The sequence below is a fragment of the Amphiura filiformis genome, chromosome 13, assembly GCF_039555335.1.
Source record: "Amphiura filiformis chromosome 13, Afil_fr2py, whole genome shotgun sequence".
Taxonomy (NCBI): Eukaryota; Metazoa; Echinodermata; class Ophiuroidea; order Amphilepidida; family Amphiuridae; genus Amphiura; species Amphiura filiformis.
In genome coordinates this window covers 35,118,408-35,145,840 of record NC_092640.1, presented here as the reverse complement: position 1 = coordinate 35,145,840, position 27,433 = coordinate 35,118,408, and the positions used below count along the sequence as shown (strand labels likewise).

Here is a 27,433-nt window from a genome sequence, read left to right as displayed (position 1 = left end):
GGTCACTACCATTCGCAAAATGATGTGAACTACCAAATCGCAACAGTTTAAAATAGTTGGTAACCTTAAAGGAGTATTTCGTGATCCTAGCATCCTCTTTTTATGACATTTTTCAGTACATATCTACGAAAAAAGCATATTCCCAAAATTTCAGTTGATTCCGATATTGCGTTAGCGAGTTATGCATGATTATGTGTATTACACTGCTCCATAGACAATACGTTGTAATTTCGTTCTGGTGCACCAGAACGAAATTCAAATTTCACAATATCTTTGCTAAACTAATTAATCTGCAAGAAATATTTTGTACATAAACATTATGTAGCCAGAGGTTTCCAGTGATATAAAAATCTCAACTTTTTTTGAGAAAAGTGGGGGATGAGGCTGTGGATCACGAAATGCCCTTTTAAGTAGTTTGAATGTACTTAATATCAACTATTAACAATATTATTGTTAATCAACTTATTTAAAATAAAAGAATCAAAAGCACAATTGTCCTTGATTTGTATGTAGTGGGGGGGTGGGGTAGGATGATTTTTTTTTACCAGGTGAATTTTTATAACCTAGAAAATTGAAAGTACTTGTGCTCATATTCAGTTGTTGTCACTGCATGCTTTTATCAAATTTTATAGAGTGTATTCTAGTACACTACTACATGTTGAAGTGAGCAGCCGTGCAGAAAAAAGGTTGGAAAAATAGGCTGCTATTTTGATAATGTCTGTTTGCGCTCCGAGTGTCGCTCTGAAGTGTTCCAATGCATGCACGGATTTGTTTCAAAAAGTAATACACAATTTTAATCATTATTCAGTCAGTCAGTCAGGTTTTCTGTACTTTATATTTCATTTTGGAGTGCTTCCATTTCCCCCATTCTATATCCAGGGGAGGGGGTGGGGGTGATGAGGGACAAGTAAATTTCCAGGGGGGAGGGTCAAAAATCTTGAAGTTTCTGCAAAATTGACACAAAAATGGTAATTTCTTTGATTTTTGGGTTTTTAGGGGGGAGTGGTGACAACTTGCTATGGTATTGGCGGGGGTAGGGGTTGAATTTGGTTGGCAACATATCTTTGGAACTCCATGTACTACGATTTGAAGCCACAAAGTGGTAATGGCATCTGGCAGTAAAAGTTGTCTAAGCCCCAACAGTTTTTATGCCTCCACCATGAGGCATACTGTTTTTGCAATGTCCGTGCTTCCGTGCTTCCTTCCGTTCTTCCGTCCGGATGCTGTATCTCGGGCATGGATGGGCCGATTGACTTCATATTTTCAGGATAGGTGGGTCATGGTTCAGGGTCATATACTGAGGTCAAAGGTCATTTTAGGTCAAATTACTAAATTTGGTCGTATGGGCTTGAAACTTGGTGGGTACAGTCAACATTTAGAGCCAAATTTTGAGAGGTCATTTTGGGGTCATCCAGGGTCATCTAAGGTCAAATTAATAAAATTGGTCGTATAGGCATGAAACTTGGTATGTACAGTCAACATTTAGAGCGAAATTTTTGGAAGGTCATTTCAGGGTCATCAGAGGTCACCCAGGGGTCATCTGAGGTCAAATGACTAAATATTGTCTTATGGGCATGAAATTCGGTGGGTACATTCAACATTTAGAGCCAAATTTTTGGAAGGTCATGTTGGGGTCATCCGGGGTCACCTCAGGTCAAATTAATAAATTTGGTCGTATGGGCATGAAACTTGGTGGGTACAGTCAACATTTAGAGCCAAATTTTTGAGAGGTTATTTTGGGGTCATCCAGGGTCATCTTAGGTCAAATTAATAAAATTGGTCGTATAGGCATGAAACTTGGTATGTACAGTCAACATTTAGAGCCAAATTTTTGGAAGGTCATTTCAGGGTCATCAGAGGTCACCATGGGGTCATCTGAGGTCAAATTACTAAATATTGTATTATGGGCATGAAATTTGGTGTGTACAGTCAACATTTAGTAAATGTCTATGGAATTCCCTACACACTATTTCAACCTCATTTATGTGACTCTTATTTTTGCCCATATTTTTTTATGTTTGTTTGTTTACCACTTAGTTGACTTTTAGCGTTATAAGATTTGTACACATTTAAATCGCCCCATGGTGGAGGCATCCCTTTCGACCTCTTGCGTCGAAAACACCCACCGAGAACCGCATGAATGCTGAGAACCATGAAAAGCCGAGAACCGCTCTAGTTGCACATAAGATAAGTAGGGTATTCTTTGCCTTCCAGGTCTTCTTTTACCATGTAATCTTCTGCATGGTTCATCTTCCTGCATCCTCAGGATATGTCCCAAGAATCGTAGTTGTCGTGATTTGACAGAGTTGATAAGAGGCACAGTGTTGGTGATGGTATAGATCCTTTCATTACTAATATGGTCAGTTCGCTTGATGTTCAGCATGTCCATCCTTCAGGAGGTTTTGATAGTCAGTTTCAAAAGGAGTAGGGTGGTAAACCATTGACTATGCTCTTTGGATGTTCACAATCTTAATGCTCTGCGTGCTAGCCATGCGCTTCAACGGAAAAAGTTGAAGTTTTGAAATATTTTCTCAAAATATCAAGAGCTATCTTAAGAACTACTGAACCAATACTAGGCTTGTTTGTACTCATTTTAATGCATTTTTCATGCTGATTCCAAATATGGTCATGAAAATTAAAATTTCTGAAATTTTTGAATTTAAAAAAAATTGAAACATGTCGTCTGCAGTCGACACCCACGTGAAGAGAGTTAATAATGGCTGTACATGTAGTTCTGGAGGAAGTGACCTGATTCTGATATTGCTATAAACAAGCAGCGCTGTGACTCTGGAAAAAATGCTCTGCAAATAACATGTATAATAGATAAACAAATAAATAAATAGATTTGCACTGAATTATGGAAATAAAAGTTTGATATGATATTGTGATAAAATAAGATTATGATATGATATGATACTATACAATACAATACAATACAATCTATAGAATACATGTATATGGTATGCATGGTGAAAAACATGCATGATTTGTTATGAGAGCGTATAGCCATTATATTTTTCAATTGAATGTTCATATGTGTTGGTATATGAGATATTTATTGCTTGTAAACAAAATGTATGAGAAAAAAATCTTTTGAAAAATGGTGTCATCGTTTTTTTGCCTTTTTTTTCTGGATTTCTCAAATAAAAAAAGCAGAAATAGGTAAAATTGCTCCCAACAACAAAAAGTTACAAAATGTGTGCTGCCTACAGGTTACAAACTTGTGAAGTCAACTCCGTCTCAGCATCTTGGGAATTATACTGATGTAGATACCGTATTGTCTGTAATAAACATCAAACGCTCCCCCTCTAATAAACGCCCTCCATTTTCCCCATTAAAAACTGACAAAAATGCAAACATATTGTGTGAGTAAGCTTAAAACTTGCATCAGTCATACATGTTAGTGATGATCGCTATGCACTTACAGGTGGAATTTTGCTGTATTTCCCACAAAAATATCATTTTCTGTGGGCACTGCCATGGTAGTAGTATTAGTGTAGTCGTAAATCCCTCCTTTCTACAGGAGCACCATCGGGAAATTGAACCTGATGATTTTCAAGTTCTTTTTCACTGAAAATTCACTTCAAGTAAATGCCCCCTTTTGGAAAAATGTAACGCCCCAGGGTGTTGATTACAGACAATACGGTATGTGTCATCATATTGAAATACATGTAGCCTAATGATATTGAGGTATAAATCTTCCACTTTAATTACCATTATATTTATCATTATATCTTTGCAGAGGTCGTGTTTTAGAAAGACGTTTAACCAACTCCCAACTCATTGAGCAAGCCCAGCAACACCGTACTATACAAGGGAGGCGTCAACAGCTCCATCATATGGGCGGAAGTGGACTGTCGGACACACCCTCTGACTACAGCGTACGAACAGCATCAAGGTACGTCGGCATATCTATAGCCTAAAATTGATTATCAGCGCAAAATTGAAGGGTCAAACTGACTTTGAACTTCTGATATGTGACATAATGCTGATTATGCTTTGAGGCCTGTGAGGCATTCATTGACTTTCAAAATTACAGGGGTGTATGGCAATTCCAATTTTAAAGGATCTTTTGGTGAGAGATTTGATGCCAAAAAATGGGGCCATTGGGTGAAAAGCCCCTAAAAATTGGGGTCATACAGTGAGACCTGGTGTGAAGAAAAAAATGAGAAAATGTACACAATTATGTTCATATTAGTAGAGAAAAGTGCATGGTCATTCTGTGAGAGCTTATCTTAGTCTTCGTCAGTGGATGTGATTTAGCGTATAAGTGCTAAGTTCCATTGGTTTGTTCCTGGGTGTCATTAGGCTAGTCTTTGTCAAAGACTACTCGCAATTGAGGGGGGACAAGCCACGACATGGAACCGTGAAGTGGCGAATATAAACTGAGCTCAAAAAAGAAACTTATAATTTTTCACAAGGTCATATCTTGAAATCCTGTCCATCAAATTGAACCAAAATTACACACAGATTTACTTCAATACTCTACTCTTAATACATGTCAGTAACCAAGCAGTTATCCAACTGACACAACAGCAAAATGCACTGACATGGGACAGCTTCCTGGGCCACATTCACAGCCCAGCCCTGTTTCATGAAAAAAGTGTATGAAAAGCAGAAAGCAGCACCGTTTTATCATCTGTGCAAGGATCTTGTGTGCATTCTGACAGATTTTTTGTCCTGGGTGCCAAATGTTGGGCTGTGAAAGTGAAGGAAGTCCAGGAAGCTGTCCCATGACAGTGCATTTTGCTGTTGTGTCAGTTGGACAACTGCTTGGTTACTGACATGTGTTTTGAGTAGAGTATTAAGGTAATCCTGTGTGTAATTTTGGTTCATTTTGATTGACAGTATGATAAGGATAATGAACTGAGTGCAATGCATTAGTCCAGATAATCGCACGCGCCGTGGAGTTATTGCATTTAGCTCGAGAGCCAATAGGCTCGAGAGCTAAATGTAATAACTCCATGGCAAGTGCGATTATTTTGACGAATGCATTTGCACGAGTACATTATCCGTCATATACTTTGAGTGTATTAAAACAATAGGCAATATTAATTGCTGCATTCATTATATTAGTTTGAATATTAGGTAAAATATCTTAAATTTTAAAAACACGCGTCAGGTCATTGACCAGGTAGCATTTACTAGTAACTGGTCAAGAAAATCAATCACTGTATAAGTTAGCTATCAATGGTATCGATTATGCCATACGTCATACTTTAGTAACTTATTCACGCATGGTTTGTAACCAATTGACTTTATGTTGTGATCATTTAATATCGTGGTTCCGAACACAGAGAGCACTAAAGCAGTTGACCTGGAAACAATCGATTTTGACGTCCCACTACATGTAGTACTACGGTGAATGGAGATGAGAGAATAAACCTATATATCAATATCAACTGGTTCTACAATTTGAACTTTAAAATCTACCGTAATTTCCGGAATATAAGCCGCGGCTTATACGTTATTTTTGGAGCCGCCGAAAGTCAGTGCGGCTTATACGGCGATGCGGCTTATACAGCAACGTTTGAAGCAGAAAAACACACAAGAAAAAAAAAAAAGCCCGACTCGACCGCTGGTGAGTGAGCCAATCGCAAATTGTTCAAAGTCATCAACATCGTTTACCGTAATCCTCTTTTATGTCAGTTCATTCATGGAAATTTTGATTGACAGTCTCATTGATTGACTGACATGACTTGAGTATTATCCCCGGGAAATTATCAACAGACGCCGCCGTTATCCCCGTCCCAATTTAATCATGATCGCATTGATGGAATTATCATTCAATCATTCTCATAATTGCAGCGATTTATTAATAGAAAGTGTAAAAAAGTTACTGTAAATTTTTCTTGCATTTTTAATTTCATTCTTGTACAATTGTGAAGTTTGAGTAAAAAAAAAATATGGTTGTTCGCTTTTATTAATATTATAAAAGTTTCATATCTGTCATGTTTGATCGATCCTTGAAAGCAAATTATGTAGGAGGCCTACCTCATGCTCATGCACTGGCGCTTAGGCGTGCTGGCTCTCATTCAGCCCTTAGCCAACTAGCAAATAACTTTCCATATTACTGGTAAAATGCTCCGTATTTTGTAGTAAATCACTGTACAACAAGAACAATTCACATTTTGTTTTCAAATAACTCCAAGAATGAATTGGCTATTAAATATCCACGAAAAGTTGAATTTCTGGTACCACACATCGGGTACTTTCCCCGTGTGCTTTCCCTCATTACGGTAATTATTCATACACAACCGCGGGAACCCGGTTCTGCCCATGCGCACATTGAAAGTAGACATTTTTGGTAAACAACTTTACGAGCGACCTTGTACTTCCCGGGTAGTCCTCATTAAATATTCATAACTTCATTCATACCGACCGTGGGAAAGTATCAATTACACCGGGCGGGTGATGATCTCACCAGGCCCAATGTATTATTCATGTTGGTTCTGATTTTATTCTCTGAATATGGGTTTTGTTTCATATACAATTATTTTTAAAGCAAGTTTATGGTCAAGAAGTTTATTTTTATAAAATTTGAACGAATTAAGGTTTTGTAATTTAAAAAAAAAACTTTTCTTAACCATGCGATTGGCGATTCCCGATCAAATTGATAAACAATGTGACGTGAAGGGGAATCCCTGTGATGACGATCGACGTTTGAGATACGTTTTGAAGGGGGTTCCCGACTTGCTCAGCAGGGCCAGCAGTAGCACAAGGCGAACGACCCCAAGACCCGGAAGATGGAGGATGCAACCATGGCGCCATGCGTGTGTGATGGACTATTTCAGCTCAGAATTCGTCAATTATCATTGGTATTTTGAATACATAAAAATCATACAAGGATACGCTATCGCTTACGGAATTGCTGAACTGGGATTATTTTATTAATTTGGACAGTACACAGACATTGAAGAACATTATTGAAAGATAATGATCGAGTACAAGTTACATTAATTACGTCATGGATCAATATACACACAGCGCGGTATTCCCCATGTTGATACCATGCTTGAGGATCAAATAAAACGCCGAGGTCAATGAAATTGACCCAATTAGTAAGTTAGGAACAACATTTAAACCATTTTGCTGATAAAATGTTGTCTGATGACATAAACTTTTATTTATTCTTAGACTTCCATTTATAGATGCACGGAATTGGTTTTAATATAATATTGGTTTACTTAAAACAAATAATTACCTCACTCCTCAGTTTGCTTTGTAGCGCCACAATCGTGAAAATAGCGCATTACAAAAGAGTATGCATGTCAAAATCGGCCGTTCGTGGTGCGGCTTATATGGCGGTGCGGCTTATACGCCGCCGTTTGAATCTTATTTTAGCATTTTTCGGAAAATCCCTACCTACCTACCCTATTTTTGATCAGCCTGTTACACCAACATCATATTTTTTTTGGCCTTATAGTGAGCAAGTTTCCGAAAACTTGTACAGAAAATTGAAATGGAAGATATGAATTGTGGGAAGTGTAAGATACCTTCTCCGTGCTTCCGGGTTGAGTAAGATTACGTTTTTTCTGAGGAGCACCGTCATATTTTTGGTGAAAAAAATTTGTAGTATTTAAAAAAAAAAAAAAAAAAAGTGTAGGGTCGGGCCTAATAATAGGGTCGGTCGGGTTACGCCAACATAACAATTTTGTTTTTTCCTAACCAATAACTATAACAGGTTTGTACTGTATTATGATATCCTTCTTAGTTGAAGGATATTGGGGCCATATATATTTGCACTAAATAGTATAAACACACCAGGATAAATTGTGTGCTGTATTACCGGAAGTACGTAACAGCCTCTTCATGATGCGTTGGATGTACGCATTGCATTCAAAACTCTACTCAGCTCCAAGAGTTACTATAAACATGCTGAACATCATTTTAAACAAGGAAGTTGTTTTGATGATCATAGACACATGTCTTTGTATCTAATATTACATCACTTGGGGCAGTTTGCTGGATTAAGCTTCTCCAATATGTAATTTCACTGTTGACTATGCCATTTCATTTCATTTAATTTAATTTCATATTTAATTTGTTGTATTTGTTTTGTCATTGTTCATAACTACAGAAGTAACTCCATGTAGTAATTATAACCTCTTATGAGTTCCATACATGAGTGCGTACGTGTTTGCCGACAAACGAGGACACACACAAGATTTTTCACCCTAAACTGTGGACCTACTTCCAACCGAGGACTGTCCTCGGTCTCAAACTGCTGCAAAAGACCTCAAATGCATGCTAGATGCTTTAAACGCTATTTGCCTGAAACCGAGGACCACACGTGTAAAAACTACCGTCCGCGAGGGTGATGGCTAAAATTCCGTTTCAGATTATACTCACAAAAAATCCGCCATTTTAGTCCACGGTTAGGCGATGAAAACATCATACACACGCCCTCGGTTAGATAGCAAAACACAATGTCCACGTTTGGAGGCAAACACAGACAGGGGTGGTGTGTGTGTGTGTGCAAAACTGTTAAGCTGGGACTCTTTAATGATTTCTCCTGCATGCTGTGATCAGGGTTGCCAAAAGATTACAGCCCGAATCGCGGGTCAAATAATCAAAAAGTCACCCAATTTTTCTCTTTACCATTGTTTCTATGGGGCAGGAAACTGTCGGAAGTCGCGGGAGCCAATGTTGAAAAGTCGCCCAATTTTTTTTAACCATTGGTTTCTATGGGACAGGAAATTGTCAAAAGTCATGGGAAAAATCTTCAAAAGTCGCCCAATTGGGCTACCAAATCGTGGGTTTGGCAACCCTGGCTGTGATGGATTTCAATGGGACTTGGTGGACTCAATGACCCTTGAGTACAATGATATGTGTGATGTCAACGACATCAGGTCAAAGGTTGCCTGTTGGTCTTTTAAGGTCATTTTACAAATAGACTCAAAAGTTGATGTTGGGTGTACCTGCATATGTGATGTCAACAGATGAGAGGTCTTACGTCATTTATAGGGGCCGTTTGAGGTAATATAGGAATTACAGTCCAACCTCTTTTATCCGTCCATGACGGGACCAAGCATGCATGGTCCGGATAAGTCCGGATAAGAATTAAATGTAATTTCAGATCTGAGACTTAATATACCTAAAGGTATATTCGTCTCAGTTCTGCATTACCAAGTATTGAAATTGGGAAAACACCATATTGTTTCAACATGGGGTAAAACACTAAAAGATGGCATTTGAGTGCTTTATGCATCATTCTAAGAGAATCCAGAGGTCCAGATAAGAGAGGTTGGACTGTACAGTCATCCTTCATTTGAAACTTGCCGTTTCTGATCGTGTAATGCGGCGGTGACATATTTTACGCACCACATAATTTACTAATGTACTTGCTAACAAAGTGAATACTGTATTTCTATCTATTACCATACTTGCCTATCATGGGCACATGGGAGTTGACATAAATTTAAAGATTTTGTGTCTTTTTCTTGTTGTCTTTCTCTTGATCTGCAGTATTTCTGAGTTGTTGCTGATGCGGAATGATCCGGAAGAAATCCTCCTCGCCCTGGGATTTGGAGGCCGTAAGAAAACGGATAACCTTGATCGCATTCCTTCTCGATTTCTGCAATCCTCCCAGATGAAAGGCATCAGTGTACAGGGGTTTCTCCACCGAATGGAGGAGATTGAGAGAGGTTATGGTAAGTACAGAGGGAGAGATGACATTAAATGGATGGGCTAATCTGTATTTTATCTACAATCGCTGCTAACATAGGGAGAAAAGAAGATGGATACCCAGCAAACACAAAATGTTTTACAGAAATTTTTTTCTTGGTGGTTATATAAGGGTATAAAACATTTTAATTTTGACAGCATTTTTAAAATGTTGTGGTGTTTTTTCACATAAAGCTTTTTAAAAATGTTTTCATGACCTTCATATACATGTAACCCAACATTTAAATAAAACCAAAACATGTTTATGACATGTTTCTAACGCTTTAAAAACATTTTTGTGTTTACTGGGCAAACTGTACAACCATCTCAGCTAAATCAGGTTCTAAATTTAGGGATTCAATCATGTTTCACCGTTGTTCATCACCGTTTAACAACGATGCGTGTCGTTGTCGTCTGTGTGGTTTATTTCAGCGAGGGCAGCTTTAGCTGCCCGAGTAAGTAAACCACGCAGAAGCCGGACGCGAAGTTGTTAAACGGTGATGAACAACGTGAAACATGATTGAATCCTTTCAACAACGAAAAGAAGCTAAAGATCGATAATTCACGATTATTTCACGAGGAAATGTCAGGTAATCATTGTCACTAAGCCTTACAAAAACTTCGATGATTTCTCTGTTAATATCATCAATAAAACTACAGAATAAAACGGCAAAATTTAGCCGCTATCTGAAAATACTGAATTCAACTTGTAAGCTTGCATACGCACAAAGGTTCCAGGCATGATGCAAAATTTACGCGCTCTCGCAGAACGCGTAGTCTCGCTCGGCGTCAGCAGATACGCTTACAGTAAAAGTGTGGATTCATCACGGATTAACAACGGTTGGCTCCTGTACAAAGGCATAGGAGTAGTTGTTGAACTTAAAATCAATGAAATAAGAAAGGGACAGAAAATCCATTGTATTTAACATTCAATTTTTATAATTTGTACAACAATCTCAAATGAATTAGTTGATGCATGGGTCCCTCTGTGTTCTGCACAAATGGGTGATTCTAGTCAACATCCATTGGAAGATAGGATCTTAATCTTCTAGACAGGGAGTGTGAATTTCAAATGGGGTTACCTGAATGGGTGACTCCATTTGAAATCTACACCCCCTGTGTAGGAGATTAAGGTCATGTCTTCGGTAGGGGGTGTATGGATTTCAACTGGAATGACCCAATAGTGGAAATAAAGGGGAAACATCTGACAAGTTGCATAAATAATTAGATTATAACAGTCAGTTATCTGAAAATCTCAAAAAGTGGAAATAATTTCCAATTAATGTGTCAATCTTGGTCACTAGAGGTTTTTCCATTTATTGACATCAATTTTATTGCAATCAGATTTACAGTCAGATGGCCACTATGACTTGATGGCTGAGTCTTATAAATGAATGCCAATTTCAAGTACTGGTAATTTTTTATCACAAAACAATGAAGAAAATTGAAGTACTTAAGGGATCTAAAATGAGCGTTTATTGCGTTTCGACAGTATTTTTTGTGGGACACGAGAGCACCTCAGACCTATCGATTGCATTCTGAATCTGAAGCATGTCTTTCTGATATCAAATAATTTTCATTTTTGAAAATCACAATATAATACAAATTTTATGACAAATTATAAAAATTTGATATTTTTCAATTTTTGATATATAACAGTCCTCGAAGTAAATTATATAAATCTAATGACATATTCTTAAAGTGTATCTAGCTGGGAGGAAAAGCCGACGATCAATTGAAAATTTTGACCTTTCGTATTGAAGATATGGATTTTTTCCCAAAAACACCTATTTTTTTTTTGGTGTTTTGGGAAAAAAAATCCATATCTTCAATACTGAAAAGGTCAAAATTTTCAATTGATCGTCGGCTTTTCATCCCACCTACATACACTTTAAGTATAAATCATCAGATTTATAAAGTTTACTTCAAGTACTGTTAAATACCAAAAATATCAATTTTAATGATTTGCCATAAAATGTGTATTAAATTGCTAATTTCAAAAATCAAAATTATTTGATATCAGAATGACATTCTTCGTATTCAGAATGCAATTCGATATGTCTGATGTGCTCTAATGTCCCACAATAAATACTGTCCAAACGCTCATACCCCAGCCCTTAATGTGATAATACAATAAAGTAGGTTGAAGCAATCAAATTGTCACAATAATAGAAATATGTTTAGGTCTCCAAATTTCTTCTGAATTATGTTCAGTTCAATTTATTTTATTCTTCTTTCTTATACATGTAGCAAAGATGTCACAGAAGCATATGTAAATGGTTATAAGAATGATGGGAAGACAAGTCTGAAAAAATAGGAACTGAATTTTGAAAATTGTAATTTCTGAACATATTTTGTTCCATGTAATAATTAGGATAGTTATTTGAATTTGAGTGTACTGCAGTTATTGGGCATGGATATAAACATACGAGGGGGTATCAAAACGTTTTAGAAATCGCCCAGCAGTGTAAGAGCTATATCAATGAAATTTTGTCAGTGCAATCACTGGTCCTTATGTACACTATGGTGCAAAAATGGTCTCATAAGTATGTTTACTTTTTTTACAGGTGGCGCTAAATGCCAATAACCTGCTGTTCCAGTTACTGCGCATAAACTGCAAGATTGAGAAAATTGAGGCAAGCAGCATTATTAAGATCCTGCATTTGAAGGGTTGCAGTGCCTAGAAAATCGATGATGAAATGAAAGTTATCTTTGGTGGTGATTGTGATATTGTCACTGTTGCTTTTTGGAAACTGAATTTTTATTTCATCACAGATTTTTGGGGCACTGTAACCCTTAAAATGTAACTTAATCATGGCTGCATGCCTCAATTTTCTCAATTTTGCTGGTTATGCGGTTACATAGGCAGGTACTGACATCTAGCGCCTGTAAAAAAAGTAAACATACTTATGAGACCATTTTTGTACCATAGTGTACATAAGGACCAGTGATTGCACTGACAAAATCTCATTGATATAGCTCTTTCACTTCTGTGCGATTTCTAAAACTTTTGATACCCCTCGTATATAATGTGAATCTTATAAGTAAGCAGTATTCAGAAATGAAATTTAAATGCAAAGTGTAACCGCTTCATGATAGTGGTCACTTGTGAATAAGATGGTGTTCTGAGAAATCATATGAGTATAATCATCACTGTCAACTTGATAAGAGGCTAAGTATACAGGTTGCTGATACATCTGACTGCTTCCTTTTTCCTTTCAATTTTTATGCTGTACTTAAATAATGTGTGATGTTGTGGGAGGATACGAAAATTAAACATTTACAAAGGAAGCTTAAAGACAGAATCCATTGCTGTGTAGGGTGTTATCAGAATTCATTATCTATATAATAATACGCTATTCTCTGTAGATCTGTTTGTTTATCTGTGACTGCTAATGTGTGGCCACCGTAGGTCATACGGGCCTCAAACTTGGTGGGTGGGTGCAGCTTGGTATGAGTAAGAACGAGTTTATATTTTTTAAGGTCAAAGGTCAAGGACGGGGTCAAGGTCAATTGAAGTCTAATTTCAAATGGCAAATCTAGCCATGCCATTGTGTTGACCTTGGACTATCAAACAAAAGTTTCCACGGTGACCTTTTCGTCAGACCAACGGTTAAGAGGTCAAAGGTCAAGAAAGGTAAAAATTTCAAACTGCCCCTATGAACCTCAAACTTGGTGGGTGGATGGAACTTGGAATAACAAATAAAAGTTTCCACAATGACCTTTTTGTCAGACCTACGGTTAAGAGGTCATAGGTCAAGAAAGGTAACAATATCAAATTGCTCCTATGGAGCTCAAACTTGGTGGGTGGGTGGACCTTCGACCAACAAACAAAAGTTTCCCCGGTGACCTTTTCATCATATCATGGTTAAGAGGTCATAGGTCAAGAAAGGTAAAAATTTCAAAATGCCCATATGGAGCTCAAACTTGGGGGGTAGGTGGACCTTGGACTAACAAACAAAAGTTTCCACAGTGACCTTTTCATCATACCCTACGGTTAAGAGGTCATAGGTCAAGAAAGGTAACAATTTCAAATTGCCCCCATTGAGCTCAAACTTGGTAGGTGGGTGGACCTTGGACTAACAAACAAAAGTTTCCACGGTGACCTTTTCGTCAGACCTACGGTTAAGAGGTCATAGGTCAAGAAAGGTCAAAATTTCAAATTGCCCCTCTGGAACTCAAACTTGGTGGGTGGGTGCACCTTGGACTAACAAACAAAAGTTTCCACGGTGATCTTTTCTTCAGACCTACGGTTAAGAGATCAAAGGTCAAAAAGGTCAAAATTTCAAATTGCCTATGGAGCTCATACTTGGTGGGTAGGTGGAAATTGGACTAACAAACAAAAGTTCCATTTTGACCTTTTTGTCAGACCTACGGTTGAGAAGCCAATAACTATGACAGCCGAGAACCGCGAAATACGGGTAACCGCCTAGTTGAAAAGAATATGGCAATGAAGCTTGACATCCTCTTTCCATATAAAATTATTTTACATGGAAAGAGGATGTCAAAATAGAGTCAAAATGATGGAAGATTTCCTGCTTCTGATTCCAAGTATGCTTGGATGGGATTAAATATTTAGCATCCTGTGGTATTATCATCAGAAGACAGCAGTAAGAGCCATGATCTGTTCTATGGGCAAGTAAATTTCTTCTTTGAACAAGTTCATTAGGAATGTTGATATCAACTGTTTCACCACTACACTAGTGGCTTCATCAGACTGGCAACTCATCACATCTGACTGCTTGCTTTTATAGGCAATAGAAATGAACAAATTCACACAAGTAAATTCCTTATTAGGACCCATACCTAAATACAAGTGAGCAATTTTCCCCAATTTTTTGACTGGGGAATCCCTCATTCAATTGGAGCTTTGTGGCTGCAGTAAGCTGCAGCTTGGCTGGGAAAGGTTGTAAGGTTTTTTCTATCCCGGCTAATAACATGCCTCAAATGTTGTGTAAGTGAATTACCTAGCTTCCACCATTGTTTTACTAGCATTTGTTACAGAGATTAATTTTAGAAAAAGGTCTTTCTGACAGAAGGTCCATTTGTTATATATCTTAGAGTTCAAAAGATTGGACAACTAACTGTAGGCATGGGCATGTGATATTTAAGACTAATCTCTTAGTGGTTAGCTGGATTATTTGCTGAATTTTCCACACTTTTACCACACAATAGTCTAACAGATATCATACAGCCGTTTTTGGCGATTTTAGCCATTAAGCACTCTGCATAACTCTAAAAGCCCCTCTGAGCCCCCCGCCTATTTATTTTAGAAGCAACACCCGCACCTATAATTGGAGAGTCGGTGTGGAAACCTTGTGCTATACGCTCGCACCTCGGTCAGCATTGCTATGGTAGGTCCACGTCTGTGTAATGGAAAAATGACTATTGCATGGACGCAGAGTGCAATCTTAGTCCTTTTTCAGCTAACTGCTAAAAATAGCAGAAATAATCAATAGTAGTTGGCCAATCAAATGACAAGAAACTTTGTATGAGTTATATAATCAAAACGATCACAGTCACTGTCATTTGTGATTGACCAATGAATTGATGTTATAGCTCATGAATATTTATGAGGAATAGTAAAGGTTGTTACCCCAGTGATAACAAGGCATTGACTGCTGTCTATGGAAGATAACAAGTTGATATTCAGCTGTCTACTGCTGATAGCATTTTATAATATTCAATCGATTGATTAGATCATGAATATTTATGAGGTGTAGAAAAGGTTGTTACATCACCCTTTGATGGCATTGACCTTCATACAGTGATGCCAATGCCGTGCCTAAAAAAGGAGCACAATTGGGCTACTTGGCGATCACTTGCCGCTACTCAAAAAACCATGCTGATACTTGCCTAAAATTGGGCTACTTTTGCAAGTATCAGGTTACGGCGGTATTTTAACATATTTTCCTTTCAATTTAGCCGAATTATGTGAAGATTTTAAGTTTTCAATAATAATGGGTTTTGTGACCATTTATTGATCGGTCAGTGATTTGCCATTATTAAGTACCGGAAGTTTTTTACTCAAGTGCTTTTTTCTGCCCAATTGGTTGATTTACGCTCCAAATTGGGCTAAAACTGACCAAATCTCTGGTATTGGGTGCTTTTTTTGGAATCTTAAAAATTGGGCTACTTGGGAGTCATTCACCCTGGCCTGGCAATAGACTAAATTCATAAGTCATATATGCATGTACTTGTGTTATGCTTCGTAGTGACGATTGATTCTTAGTCAGTGGGAGTGGTCTAGCTTGTAAGCACTGAATTTCATTATTTCCTGCATGCCGTCTATAACACGGTAGAGGATATGGCCTGCGTCGTTACGCAACACGCTTGTCGAGGTCCGCACTAGATGCGCATAAGTAGCACTTTGTAAGCGTAGTGCGTAATATGCCACGCAGTACGCGCAAATGACCGTAAGTTTAGTAACTTATTTTTTCTTAAATAAAACTAGTTTAATTTATCAAAATAATAATTAACTGACTAAGAATGAGAAAAAACAATAGGAATTTTTGTTTTTACTATCCTCTACCTATGATAGACAACAGGCAGGTCCATTATTTTTATCGTAGTGGATACCGGCTGATTGGACCTGCTTGTCGTCTATCACACGGTAGAGGACAGTAAAAACAAAAATTCCTATCGTTTATTCTCTAAATAACTTGCAGTATATCATGTCAGACTTATGAAAATATTCTCACACAACTTAGTTTGTGTGCCATAGCACGACTGACTAGCAGCGCCTGTGTACCACACCTTGGTCTGAATTTAAAGAGCAGCAACAACACCACTTGCATTATAGATGTTAATCTACATCATATGTAAAATGTGAGGAAAAATGAATAAGACGGTTTTATTTTAGGGCCATTGGTTGTTACATGTAGCCCTATGTAGAGAGTGCCCATTGAGGGTGCTATAACCCCCCCCCCCCATTTTAGTAACAAAATTGTGATTTAAAAAAAATGACCTGTGCTAATTTTCTAAAATTTTCAGAGTATGGATGTAGTATGAACATGTAGAAATATAATCAAGTAGTTGCTCTACCTGCTCTTCTCCGAAAAAAATGGAACTACCTCAATGATAATGAAACCTAGGTGACCACGCCATTGTGACAAGATCACACTCTGAAGTTCGACATGTAAAAACAACAAACTCTGTCAAAATTTCAGTCAATTTGGACACAACTGCACAGTCTCAGTGCAACCAGATTTTGGTTGCAAAGCCTGTCACCTTTTTTTCACATTTACCGCAGCAGTCTAGCCAGGCAAGTTATAATTCGCTGTGTCTTGGCCAAAGCTGCCAACCCTTCTTGATCCTGCAGAAGACTTCCTCATTTTGCTGACAATCTTCTGTCTTCTGCAAAACATATCAAATCTTCTGCATTTACAGCCATCTGGCTAAGAAATCAAAACAATATCAAGTATACGTCCACTGTCCTGTCCTTTTGCAAAAAGAAAGGTTGAGTAGCCTTGGAAAGGCATTTTTAAGGGTCTCAAAAAGCTAACATCCAGGAGCTTTCGGGGTGCTGATCCCACGCAAGGGCTGCTGCCTTGGCACGAGAGCGCCACATCTTAAGCTTTTTTTACACTTCGCAGAAATCTTCTGCATTTACATATTCCAATGTTGTCAGCTCTGCATGGCACTGAAAAGATTTGCCAACTGCTTCTATACACTACTATCTATGGAAGATAGCATTGACTATTTTATATTCAGCTATCTACTGATGATAGCATTTTGCTTTTTCAATTCCGAGCTATCTACTGAAGATAGCATGCAATTAGTTGCTCTGTAATCGCTCCTTGTGTCTTACTTTTTTATGAAATAAATTAATTTCAAACATCAACTCTTTTTTGTTTCCAGTGGTTCCCAGTGTTTTGGCAATAGTCCTTTTGCAGCTGGCCACTAAAAATAGCAGAAATAATCAATAGTAGTTGGCCAATCAAATGACAAGAAACTTTGTATGAGTTATATATCATTGACTATAATACTCAGCTATCTACTGATGATAGCATTTTGCATTTTCTATTCTGAGTTATCTACTGAAGATAGCATGCAATTGGTTGCTCTGTATTCACTCCTTGTGTATTATTTTTTATGATAAATTAGTTTCAAACATCAACTCTTCTTTTTTGTTTCCAGTGGTTCCCAGTGTTTTTGGCTCCATCAGGTGGTCTTTGTTTTGATATTTTTTGTTTTTGCTACATGGAGCTAAGTTTTATCATTCACCATTGTCACAAGTCACAGGTTATCAAGAAAGAAGATTTAATCCCTCAATTGTCAGAAAATAGAAGCACACACATTATAATGCACTATCATGCAGATCACACAGAGCAAAGTAAATGTCACAGGGATTTCCCCTTTTAAGAGTGACAAGAGACTTTTGATCTTTAGCATCAAAAGGTCACTGCATTTCTTTGGCATCCAAAGTGCACTATGTTACATACTTACAGCATAGTGCTCTTTAGCTTGGAAACAAGATAAATACATCTGTGAATATGCCTTTTAAATGAAGATTAATGGCCTCTTTGGTGATTAATATGTCTCTGAATAGGGTTAATTATTGATCAAAGAAACATACATCAGGAGTAAAGTAAAAGCTTATTTTAGCATCTTAGTAACATGCATCATTGTCCAAGAGTCTGCATGTAAATTGTAATTGTAAACCCCAGAGCAAGGGCAGGGGTGAGGAACGTGCAACAACTTGCTCAAATTGTCCACATTTTTGCAAAAATATGTTAAGATTTGAAGCTTATGGAATATGGGTCCACTTTTTTAGTGAAAATGTCTGCAAAAAGGCAAAGTGGACTAAGTTCGTTTTCTAGATTCTACATGGGAGCTTTTTTTTCCGCACGAAGCACTACACTTTGGAAATCTTGCACCCCACCCTAAATAATCTATGCCTGAGGAACTTCATATCACATGTATTGCCTGGAATCATCATCTTTGCGATAAATGAAAGCATTACATCACCTTTTCTAGGAATCAAAGACAAAATAAAAGGCAGGTTTGCCAATAGATTTTAAAAACATCATAACAATATGTAAAGGATAAATAGATGGACAGCTTAAATTTTCATGGCTTTTTGGAATCAATAACAAAAGACAGTAATCAAATTGCGAAGGTCAAATACAATGAAATGAAGCATAGATTTATATTTACAGTCCAATCATTTGTGACAGTAATTGGAGTTAATTGTAAATTCTGTGTAAATGCTCTGTGTGCTAGCCATAGGCTTCAGCATAAAAAGTTTTGAATTATTTTCTCAAAATATAAAAAGCTATCTCAAGAATCACTGAACTAATACTGGGCTTGTTTTATACCTATTTTAATGCATCTTTCATGTTGATTCTAAATATGGTCATGAAAATGTGCAATTCTGAAATAATTTTCATTTTAAAGAAAATTTGGATCTTGTTGTCTGCTGTCGACACCAGCGTTGTGAAGATTAACAAGGAGGTTCAACATTGTTGTAAATTTGTTATGAATGGGCTGTTCTGGCTGTGCCTACATGTAACTATTTTTGTAAATTTCAAACAAATAGGTATGGTACTATTATTGCCTTACATGTATGTGGATTTTATTCAGTATCATCAAGTGGTAAACTTGATCAAAATGAGGAACCTGTTTTAAAAGAAAGCTGAATTGAACTTCTTTCACTCATCATCATCATCATCATCAGTCGACTGCGGAGCAGGCGACTACAAGCTTTCTCCAACTAATGCGATCTTGGGCAAGCGAAACAATTTTGTTTGGCTGCAGCATCCCTTCAGTATCTCCCAGGAGGTGCTGGACATACTGTAAGTACAGTGTGCTTGTGGCCGTCCCGGTTTCCTCTTCCGGTGGAATTTCTTTCTGGTGGAATATAAAGCGCATATTCTTTCACAGGCTCGCCATCTTCAAGACGCAGTATATGGCCGAGAAATTTGAGTTGATGAATCTTGACTCTGGCAACCAGTGGAGTGGTGTTGGTCAGGTTGTAGATGGTTTCATTTGGAATACGATCCACACACTTGATGTTTAACATGACTCTGTAGCAAGATGTTGCAAATGCATTGATCTTGTTTTCCATGTCCTTGGTAATTACCCATGACTCGCACCCGTACTATCTGCATTTTAAGGGCAGGATCTTTGGTTTACAGGGCCGGTGCTCTTTCAGCTGAGCTTTTGAGCTGCATCTATAGGGAAGGTCAATTGATGTATCAAGAAGCGTTTAGTTTAACCAGCCCAGTACACCCTCTAGTAATTATACATGAAGAGAATTTGAGCACCAGTAAAGGAAATTATTGTTCAATTTAGGGCCTTGGCTGATAAATGTCAAGAGTAATGGAAATTGATGCCTCTTTTCAAATTCAAACCAAACATATACTTTACAACAGAGGTTCTCAATTGCAATAGGCGGCCCACAGATCCAGCCCATGAACCAAATGGTGGTTGACCTTTGTGCAGCTCTAAAATTTATGGTAAATTAGCAAAACAAGGTGTTTTTGACCATCAAACACGGAATTTTGGCATTTGTCTGGCCCTATAGTGGCCTGCAACTGCAAGCAATTATAATTGAAAACCTCTGATTTTCAATAGCTTGGATTTTGTGTACATTTCCATTTTTGTCAAATATTATTAATGAAATTTCACCTCTCCACAAAATAAATTAAAATTTGTTACTTCTAGTGTTTATTTTTTAATCAATAATAAGAGAGAAAATATGCATGCAGTCAATGCCAATAAAATTGATTTTGAAAAGAATCAATTCAAAATAAATCTCAGGAGGCTAACTTCATCTTCCATGGTAACTAATTTCTTTTTAACCCCCTGAGCACTATCTGCCGATCTAACATTACCTCTGATTGGTCAATTACATGATATTTTCACTTTAATCCCCAATCAGAATGGAGCTTTGAAAATAATTCACCCCAATTTTTTTTGTGTGGTGAAATTATTCTAACAATGTTGCTGATTGGGCCAATTGATAATGAAACTTCTTTTTGGCCAATCGGCAGGTAGTTCTCATGGGGTTAAGATTTCTGTGAGGTGTCCATAAAACGATTGATAGATGATTGTATTAAAAGAAATTATACACTTTAGTGGACAGGCGTGCCTTGTAAAAGTGAATAGATAGAGTTGATGACTTCGTCCTCAAAGACAATAGCTGCCATATTACAACTCTCATGGGACACCATTGATACCAATTAAAAGAGGTAGGATTCTAGCTACCTTATTACAATTCTCAAGGGGCCCCATTGATGGAAATTGTGAAAAAAAGATTTTATAGCTGCCATATTACAATTCTCATGGATACCATTGATATCTATGAAAAAAAAAGTGATTTTAATAGGATTTTTTATTTGCAAAATTTACATTAAAGGAATATAAAGTCTTATGAAAGCTGTAGAAGCAGCTGACATATAGTGATCGCCAAGCTATGATTAACCTCCTTGCTGAATTGAGCCTACGATCTGTTAGGAGGGATATGTACAGGGGGACTAATCCATATAGGGGCTATAGATGGCAAGAAAGATCTCTGGTGGCTGACTATATATAGTCGTGTTCACATTTTGAGTTACACCCGGCGTATACTTACGCTAACATGGATCAAAATTCCACAAATATTTTCCCTACTCCTACCGCATGTCCACACCTAGCCTACTCCTAGCACTACGCCAATTAGTTCCACCAAGCATTCACTTCTGGTCGGCGTAAACATTGGCTACCACTTCTGGTGTTTCTGTGACCTTTTAACCGCGCGATATGTAATTTCTTAGTTCCGATTAACAAAATGTCATACTTACACCGGGTGCCAGGAGTAGCAGCGTTCACATTGCAACTTACGCCTGGCGGAGGTTACACCCAGCTCGCTACTCCTGACTTTTGTCAGGAGTAAATCGTCGGACGTACGCCTGGCGGAACTTACGCTGACCATCGTTCACACTGCACCTACTCCTGGCAGCGCCTACCGCTACTCCTAGCAACTTACGCCGATCAAGTTCCGCCGGGCATACGTCCGACAATGTGAACACGACTAAGGTTTGATCTTGAAAGTTGATAACCTGTTGATGTTGAGGATATGCAAGGCAGTCTGTGGCCCATACTGCATGTGGCTCAATCTTGAAGGAATGACAGAAACCCACTATGAAGGATTCAGCAATATATAGACGAATCTAAATACACGCATTCCTACACCTGACTAGCAGCCTTTAGTTGGGTAGCCGTCGGCTACAATGCACTCAAAATGTGAAATTATTCGCCTTGGCGGAAATTTTAAACTGCATTCCATCACCCGTTTTACACCTTTCGCGAAAACACAGGTAGACAAAAGAATAACACAATACAGTTCCCTTCGACAAAACACACAGCATGGTCTATTCGTTGTTGAAGTGACATATTAATAATCGGATTAACTATACGCGGTATCTATGCATTGACGACATTTGACGTACTTGCGAACAAAAGGACTATATGTATGAAAAGATGCGACGGGATTACCTGCGGAATTATCTCCATTATATTATTAGCTATTATTCTATTAACACTCCTCGTCCTTTCATCTTCTCTATGAGCGTGTTTATAGTGAGCCAGATTATGCGGTATTTAGCTGGACTGCCACGCTGTCTATATTTGTTTATGTTTTTCTAACCATTGCAAATCTAGACTGCGCGGTAGTTTAGCTAAATAACGGAAATATTGTCTCACTATAAACACGCCTAGGTGTTAGGTGGATTTTATTTGCACAATTGGACGCTCAAAACATCAGGTTGGTGCTAGCGGCTACCCAAAGATGTCCGACCAAATCCTGACCATGACTTGGCTACTTGGATTCGTCTATAGACGACAGAAACCGATTGCAGCTAAATAGTAATACAGGGATGTAAACCTTCAGGAAATTTCCTGATTTCAGGAAATTTTGCTTAGATATTCCCTGTACAAAGTACATAGAAATACATATTTTCAGAAAATGTTAAAGCAGTTTCAGGAAATTATATCAGTGCTTGTTTTCATCCTTAGTAATATCAACATTGCTGACAAATGTGTATCACTAGCTGTAAAGATATATTCTTAAACAGTTGTTATTTTTCCTTTCCTTTCATTGGTTCTTGCCTGTGTTATATGAGAGCAATCTTGATGTTTATTGAACTGTGCGGTTGCGTGTATGAAACATACATATGTGTTAAATGAAACATGGTATGCGCGCTGTGAACTTGTGCATTGTCGCAATTCAATAATTTCGTACACAGGAGTGACTGGTTGAATTTCATAAAAATACCCATAAAGGGTGGTCGTAAATAACATGCAAACATGATTTTAAGTGAAACCTGTTTAAGAATGGGAGTAAAAGTATTGTTTTTAGGGCTAGTTGTGTCTCTATTAAGCCCAATATAACACGGAGATAACATTGTTATTGAGTGAAATAACTGGGCGTACCGCCTTAGTGTTCCATTTAAAATAATGCAATCTCCCATATTATATCAGGCGATACAGACACGGCTAGGTCACTAAACAATACTTTTATTCTCTAATATAATGATTACCAACTCATTAATAGTACAGCGTGTTTCTACTTACAGCACAGCCAAATATGGGTTCAGCTGCTGTACTGTTACCAACATGCATTTCATTTGTACTGAAACACTTTATTTGTATGGTGTACATGCTTATTAGCTAGTGTGCAACATGGTCAAACCTTAGTAGAAGTAAAGCTTTTGAATAGAGAAGAACATTGAAATTTGTTATAGTTTGATCGACTCGTAATCGGCGGGCCTTATGACATCGCGGATTAATATCAATATAATTTATTTGGAGAATTGTATTGTGACATCTCGCAAGAAGTATTACAAATTATTAATTGAAATCCTAGATACTTTGTCCACTTTTTTAACACCAAAATATAGACCAGGGAGATCAACTATATCGCTCTTAACGTGGGTCTACTTTTTGGTGTAGTGGTAAAAGCCTAATTCCTGCCGATTGCAAGCTGATCAAAGTATACTGGGCAATATTGATCTAAAATAATAGTCCAGCCAGTGGTGTAGCCAGGAAATTTCCAGGGAGGAGGGGGTGGGGGTGGGGAGGGGTAAATGCCAATAGTAAAGAAAAGGCAAATCAAGAGAGCCCTTTTCAGATCAACAGGTCTTTTGCCCCAGAGATTTGTCCGCATAAGTCTAATAATTATGCATGCTTAATTAGTTATTAATATTTACTTATCTTTGTCAAAGAAAGAAATTTTCTAATGTGAACAAGGCTATATGCAAATGGCAGCTATTGCATGCCTGTGCACATTTAATATGTTCTTGTACTAATGTTTTGGCTCGAGGCAGCTCATGATCAAGGGACAGTTTTGTTTTGAAGAAAAGCGTATTTGAGTGGAAGTTCAAACTCCATCTGACTTGACATTTACAGTGCTGCAGATGTGTACACATGGGCCACACTGTCCGTAATATCCTTTATGGTCCATCTTTGTCAAGACTAACACTAAGTAATCCAAAACCAATATAATGCCTACCCATGATGCACTGCTGGAAGGTTGTGTGCCAGTTTTCATATACATAATAGCTACTTACATAGTGCTTTACCAAAATAATTGAACAAAGTGCTTTACAGAACTTGGAAGCTACAACTAAAAAGGTACAAAACTTCAAACTAGACAACTTCAGATTCATCAGATAATGTACATACACCAGGCACAAAAAGAAACTCGTCAGTTATATTCATCCTTGCTGTTCAATAACTTGATAATTTTGGATTATTCTGAAATATACATGTTGTTAATTGGACTTTGCTTTCTCATTTGACACCCTGTTTGTGAAAAACTAACAAGAATTGACCAAGATGTGCGCCTCTAAAGCCTCAAACCCCAAAATCAAAAGTTGCATTTTCAACGATTTTCAATGGGAACGCATCGTTGTATTGCACACAAGCACTACGGGCCAATCAATAAAGCACACAGTGTAACAGGCACAATTGAATCGTTAAAATTGCAACTTTTCATTTTGGGGTTTGAGAGTTTGGAGGCGCATATCTTGGTCAATTCTTGCTCAATGTTCACGAACAGGGTGTCAAATGAGAACGAAAAGTCCAATTAACAAAATGTATATTTCAGAATAATCCAAAATTATCAAGTTATTGAACAGCAAGGATGAATATAACTGACGAGTTTCTTTTTGTGCCTGGTGTATATAAAGTGAACATGTGAACATACAATGTAATTCATTCATTCATTCATTGTATTTTATTAAGTATGTAGGCCTCCAGCCCAAAGCAAACAATAATTACACGGTGATAGACATTATTTACATGCATATGAAAGAAAAATCAACAATTTAGATAAATAGAGAAACATTATGTGTCAGAATGCATATTATACCTGAGTTTGAGAGCAATATAAATAAACTCTGAAAGTGTATGAATAACAGTAATATCTTCATTTTTCATCAAAGAGATAAACTTATTTAATGATGGATTGACTCTATAAAAACAGGAATGTACTTATCTCTTTTAAGAGATAAGTACCCGGGATAAGTACATTCCTGTTTTTATAGAGTCAATCAAAAAAGGACATACCAAAATAAAGTGATATTCATCTTCAACACTACCATCATTGCACAATTCATAAAACCTCTCCTCGGCGTTTATTTTATTCCACCTGCCAGTTTCAATTCTGAGAGGGTGATCGGAACATCTTAATTTTGCCATGGCCCTTCTTTTACCAAAATTTATAATCAATAATAAGTACCTTTCAGGAGCAAGGAGTGATTTGAACTGAATGTAGGTTCTTAATTTATTCCTTGAACTCATATCAGAAAACCAATTTTGAAAGGAAATATCTCTTAATTCTGGTGGCAAAAATATTCAAAAATAATTTTAAATCACCAACATCTTGAGTTTGCCACACCACACCGAAACCAGACGTCTGCACTAAGTGTTTTATTTTTGTAGTCCAATTTGTCATACCTCGTTGATCTAAATTAAAAAGCATCAGATAACATTTCTTTGGGTATCTACGGTATCATTTGACATAAAAATTAATTTCAACCAGTATTTTATACAACGCACAACCTGAAAAATATACATAGGGGGTCTTCCGCACTCACCCAAAGAAGCACTATTTGATGTATTGTATGATACCCCTAAAAACTTTTTACAGGCCTTAATAATAATATGTACATTCTCAATAGCATCATATCTTTTTACACCCAGATCTCAGAACCATGCAATGACTGAATCAAAAATTTTGAAATATGCAGAGAAGGGCAAACCACCAACCTTTTTCATTGCACTTTCTAAAGCATACATTTGCTTTTGTTGCTTGCATAGCAAGCGTTTTGGTTCTTCAGTAAAAGTATTACCAGTTGAAACCATTACACCAATATATTTATAGGCGCTAACAATTTCAAGCTCTTTACCTTGAAAAAACCACTTTTCATACCTTCCTGATTTGCCTCCTTTTCGGTTTATGATAACCTTGGTCTTATCTACATTTACTGACATGCCCCAAGTATTACAAAACAATTCAAGAACATCGATGTGTTTTTGTTCACGGCAGTGAACATTTCCCCCACTTGAACCCATATCTCATGCACAGTTTATCCCTTACATACACTGTGTCTTGAATAACTATTGTAGCCATCAACCCTGTGCTTATGAGGCTAGGAAATAATTCCTAATGCCTCATACCCAGGTTTGTATCCCTTTATCTAATCAGGCCCCACATGACAAGGACTTTGCCGACGGTCAATTGAAAATTTTTACCTTTCATATTGAAGATATGGATTTTTTTTCCCAAAAAGACCTAATTTTTTGGTGGTTTGGGAAAAAAATCCATATCTTCTATCTGAAAAGGTCAAAATTTTCAATTGATCGTTAGCTTTTCATCCCACCTACATACACTTTAAGTATAAATCATCAGATTTATAAAGTTTACTTCAAGTACTGTTAAATATCAAAATATCAATTTTAATGATTTGCCATAAAATGTGTATTAAATTGCGAATTTCAAAAATCAAAATTATTTGATATCAGAATGACATTCTTCGTATTCAGAATGCAATTCGATATGTCTGATGTGCTCTAATGTCCCAAAATAAATACTGTCCAAACGTTCATACCCCAGCCCTTAAGCCATTAAGCCCCCCGCATAATTCTGAAAACCCCTCTGAGCCCCTGCAGGTAAAGATCTTGGACATGCCTGTATATCTTACTTGAAGCACACATCATATCCACTTAAAATCACAATGTTTTGTATGACAACATCTTGCAAGTGCATTGTGGGAAAGCATTCATTCTTTGTCATCTTGAAAACCTAGATATCCGGTCACAATGAGGATACTAGGCAAAGTGTTCTTTGGAAATCATTTTGTGTTGTGTGTGTAGTAGAGAGCTTATATGTAGCTACAGTTACCAATCATGAGTTGAGTAGTAGATAAATGTTATTGTCTCTTCTCTTCAGCATCAGGGAGTGATTGCTTGTACTATCTGTTATTGTGGGATAATAATCAAGATCACTGTAGTAAGTAAGTCTTGGTGTAGATTATTCATTTAGTAGTTCAAAATATTATCTGATTGATGATGGTATGACATCAGATGGCAGGGAAGTATTTGTATATGTAATGTTAACAAATGGAAGTGGAGTCCCCCTTTCTTGTTGATAGCGGGCTCCTTCACTCTCTCTGGATGACTGCTACTTCTAGATTGAAGTTAAGTGTTCAGTGTTCTTATTACAGTGGTTGTACAAACCGGAGTTTTGAGCTTCATTTGAACTTGGGCCACTTGTGTTGCC

The 27,433-nt window shown here is 37.3% G+C and overlaps 1 protein-coding gene across 5 annotated transcripts in view; it reads left to right on the top strand.

Annotated features, from left to right (window-relative positions):
• LOC140168272 (uncharacterized) overlaps window positions 1-27,433 on the top strand; it is a 246,724-nt gene that overhangs the window by 177,415 nt on the left and 41,876 nt on the right. For all 5 annotated transcript variants that reach the window (XM_072191627.1, XM_072191625.1, XM_072191628.1 and 2 more), the window contains 2 exons: window positions 3,743-3,898; window positions 9,469-9,653. In XM_072191627.1, coding sequence (XP_072047728.1) covers window positions 3,743-3,898; window positions 9,469-9,653 — 341 coding nt within the window. The remainder of the gene's footprint in view (window positions 1-3,742; window positions 3,899-9,468; window positions 9,654-27,433) is intronic.